The sequence below is a fragment of the Cyprinodon variegatus genome, unplaced genomic scaffold (assembly GCF_000732505.1).
Source record: "Cyprinodon variegatus isolate N-32 unplaced genomic scaffold, C_variegatus-1.0 Scaffold578, whole genome shotgun sequence".
Classification (NCBI taxonomy): domain Eukaryota; kingdom Metazoa; phylum Chordata; class Actinopteri; order Cyprinodontiformes; family Cyprinodontidae; genus Cyprinodon; species Cyprinodon variegatus.
This window is the reverse complement of record NW_015151031.1, coordinates 397,342-401,185: the sequence shown is the minus strand read 5'-3', so window position 1 is coordinate 401,185 and position 3,844 is coordinate 397,342. Positions and strand designations below refer to the sequence as shown.

Here is a 3,844-nt window from a genome sequence, read left to right as displayed (position 1 = left end):
GTGTATTTTTTTGAAATGATTATGACCTTGATGACTCTTCACAGGCATAGCGCAGTTTTGTTTTTAAACCACCCTTTTTACTTTTAAAAATAAAGCACCCTTTGTTTATAATAAACATATTGTTGTCTGTTTGACTTTTAACTGCATGGAGCATAAATATTTACAACAGACAGACACAAAGTCAAATGTTGAATCATAAGTTCAGTGCATTTGAGGTCTTCCATCCAAAGCTTTGACCTCTGACCCCCTAAAGCCACTTGTGACCTAGATTACAGCTAATTAAAGTAAACAAACATCCTTAGAAAGCCAATTAATCAAGGACATAATGACATACACAGGTTCAACAACCCTTCTACTGATTTTAACCTATTTAGTTATTTTATAACAACGCAAAACAATTATTTAAAGACAACAATAAATCTTCTGAGGATGCCTTTTTAACTGTTTTGTTTGATTACTGAAGGACAGTAAAATTCCTCTGCTTTTAAAATGTGTCTAAATATTACATATTTACATTTTTTTTTAAGACCGTTGTATGTAGAGGAAGTGGATCTTATGTGTACAATTTTCTCTGTGAAGATAATTTCTCCAATTTTAGCTCTACTCGCTGCAAGCATTATATATTGCATTTCATTCTACTTAGTCAATTATATTGATTCATAGGCTAAGAAACTGTGTCTATATCTACAATGTTTTCACATTTTTTTCCACTGAAAATGGAATTTAACCCCTTTTTACCAGATTTTTTGGAACTAATTGCATTTTATTATTATTAATATTATTCATGGTTAGGGACATAATTAATTAAAGAAGCATATTTGGGGTTTAAACTTGAGAAGAATGAAAAGGAATGCAAAAATATGCACATTTAATTAAAAGAATTATATATAGAGGTCTGTCTTTTCTAAAACAACAACAAAACTCTAATCTATACTATTCTATAACACAATCATATTAACAGATCATCACTAATATGAACATACCACAGGAGAAGGGGAGGCACATCTCTGCTTAACAGCTGAAATAAAGTAAATAACAATAACTCAACTTAAACTTTCTCCACTTTTAAAAATTAAAATTATAACTGTCTTTTTAAATTATAATACTGACATATTCTCATATTGGAACTGTAATTTTTATTTTGCACAAAATATGCTTTGATTCTATAGCTGCCTTCCTTATTTGGATACAAAATAAAACATTTTTGCTCACTTTGATAATGCGCCACCTCCATTATTATTATTTTCAAATTCCTCCCTATATGGGTTTTTTAAGTTGTAAACAAGCCTATGTGTGACTCAAAATGTAAACACAGTGTGATTTGAGTCAGAAGGGTTAGAAATGCTGCTTTTAAACTCACCCCCCTGTCTCTGCTCCTGAATCCACGCAGTCATCTTCTGGGAAGGTTTTCTCCATTTCAAACTGTTCTTTGAAATGCAGATAACTGCATTGTTTCCAGCAGCTTTTATCAATAAAACGAAGAGCTCAAAAAACAGCAACACAGCTATCGTTACAGGCAGACTGTAAATGAGCTGCGGGTTTTTTACTGGATGGAGCAACAGGCGGCTGCTGCTTCTATGGTGCATTCTAGCGCTGTTGGAAATCTCACTACTCCAACAGGAAAACCAGTTTTTAGTAGTTTAAAAAGACAGTTTTTGGAGGAATATTTGTGTAATGTGTTATATTGATAAACAAACAAACTATAGAATTAAATTATTTATTTGTCTTATTTTTTTTCTTTCCGAGATAGAAGTTGTAAATAAAATGCTAGTGAATGAATTATACCAGATGACTTTAACAGGAGATCTGCGACCTCTAGTGGGTCTACGGAGTTACTGCATGGGGGCCTGCGAAAGTTTTGGTTGATTAGACTTTTTTATATATATATATTTCTCCCTGCAATTCTTTCCACTAATTGAAATGTCTTTAAATCCACATTAACATGAATTCAAAACACTGTAGTAAACAGATACATTTAGGCAGAAGATGTCTTTCAGTCATCAATGCACACATTCAGCGACACACAGGAACTCTATCAAGCTGGACACAGTTTCATTCACAACACCTGTCCCATCAACCAGGAATCACAATCAGAAATACTTTAATAATCCAAGGGAGAAATTACTTTCATTACATGACTCCATCTGTAATAGAGTGACTATAGGATCAGTTTGATATAACACAATTTCCTACTATATATAATCAGGGGCCATCAGTTTGGGGGTCCTTGGCCTAGAAAGCATTAAAGACCCCTGAATTATACTTTAAGTAGTGATTAAGCATAACAGGTAACTGAAATTGTCATATACTCTTTTTGTTGCGTATATGTGAAAACTGCTACTGGGATGTGCTGTTGAAGGAGTTCTGCTAGCATGTCTCCTGTCAACAAAAAAAGCTACTGTATCTCTTTAATACAAAAATACTCTCAACAAGACTTGTGGATTTTTATTTAATAATTTCATTCAGCATTTAAAATACATTGGCCTTTTATTTATCTGCTGGAGTTGATCACAGGAATTACAGTAATTCTGTCAGGGTTTGGTTGTGGTTTGAGGACCCAAATGCAGAGGCAGGAGGCAGAGGTGAGTTTTAGTAGATTTAATGAAAGGTAAACAAACGCCTGAGGCAGGAATCCAAAAATCCAACAAGAAAAAAGTAAAACAAACAAGGAACCATGGAGATTTGAAGAGAAAACAATCATGACAAGGTAAGACACAGAAAGACGGTGTTGGACAACGTTAGACGAGGAACCAGCACTGAGGAACTGTACACACCCGGAGAGTATTTATGTGAGACTGAACAAAGAGAGGACTAACGAGCAGATTTGGAGCAGGTGTTAAGATAGCAGTCAAAGGAGCTAGGGAAAATAAGACTAACATAAGAGGGCAACAAATAAAAACTTTAGAACTCAAATATATCCAGAAAACACAACAAAATAAGAATTAAACCAATAAAACTAGAAAACATGGAGCAAAGTTAAACTGAATGTTTAAAAGAGAACTTACCAGAACCAAGACTGTGATAAATTCATAGTTTACTAAACCAGAGTCTTCAGCTAAGTTCTTATTAAAAGCAATTGCAGGATTTCATTATGGACCTAAAAGGGTATGTTTATTGTTTTCTATTAGTCAGCTGTTATTAGATTTGATTTCTGCATTTTGCACAATAGCACACTTTATTAAACAATAAAGGGAATATTTGAAAATAATTTACTTTAGATTTTCATTTCACCAAGCACTAACAGTTTCTGTGTGCAGTAAATAAAAAGCTGTGCTGGAGGTCTAACATTTACTTTAAAGGTATAGAGCAGCAAAATATATAGCTAATGTTTACAAAAAATGGTGAACAGAAAGATAGCAATAACAAAATGTGGGAGGTATCATTTTATTACTTTGTCCAAAACTGTAAAACAAAGACTTGACATACTTTATGTAAATTCAATATTTCTTATTATTACTGTGTTGTTTTGTATTTATTCAATTTCTGTAAATGTTTTAAACCACTCTTTTCTTAGCATGTAACCATGTGCTGAATTTTGATTTAAGGATCTCAACACCAGGTGATAAAATACGTGTCCTTTATCCTTTTTTTTTTTTTTGTGGTACTTGAAGGCAACCAGTATAAAATTTCTGTTGTGGCTCCATCATCAGAGGGAATGCAGTAATGCAGCATGTCTCTCCATCACACCTCAACAACTCAAACAGGTCAAAGATTAAAATTCTAACTCTATTCTTTACAACATCAGCCTCAATTTTAGGCAACTTACAAAGATCACCAGATTCATAGTTCATAGTTCAATCTGCAGTTCAATCTGAAAAACTTGCACGGAGCGAAAAGACAATTA

General features: G+C 33.3%; 1 protein-coding gene across 1 annotated transcript in view; it reads right to left on the bottom strand.

Annotated features, from left to right (window-relative positions):
- LOC107095843 (protein FAM124A-like) overlaps positions 1 to 1,472 on the bottom strand; it is a 44,209-nt gene extending 42,737 nt beyond the window's left edge. The window contains exon 1 of the mRNA XM_015392199.1: positions 1,361 to 1,472. Within this exon, the coding sequence (XP_015247685.1) occupies positions 1,361 to 1,416 (56 nt within the window). The 5' untranslated portion in view covers positions 1,417 to 1,472. The remainder of the gene's footprint in view (positions 1 to 1,360) is intronic.
- Between the last annotated feature and the right edge of the window lie 2,372 nt (positions 1,473 to 3,844).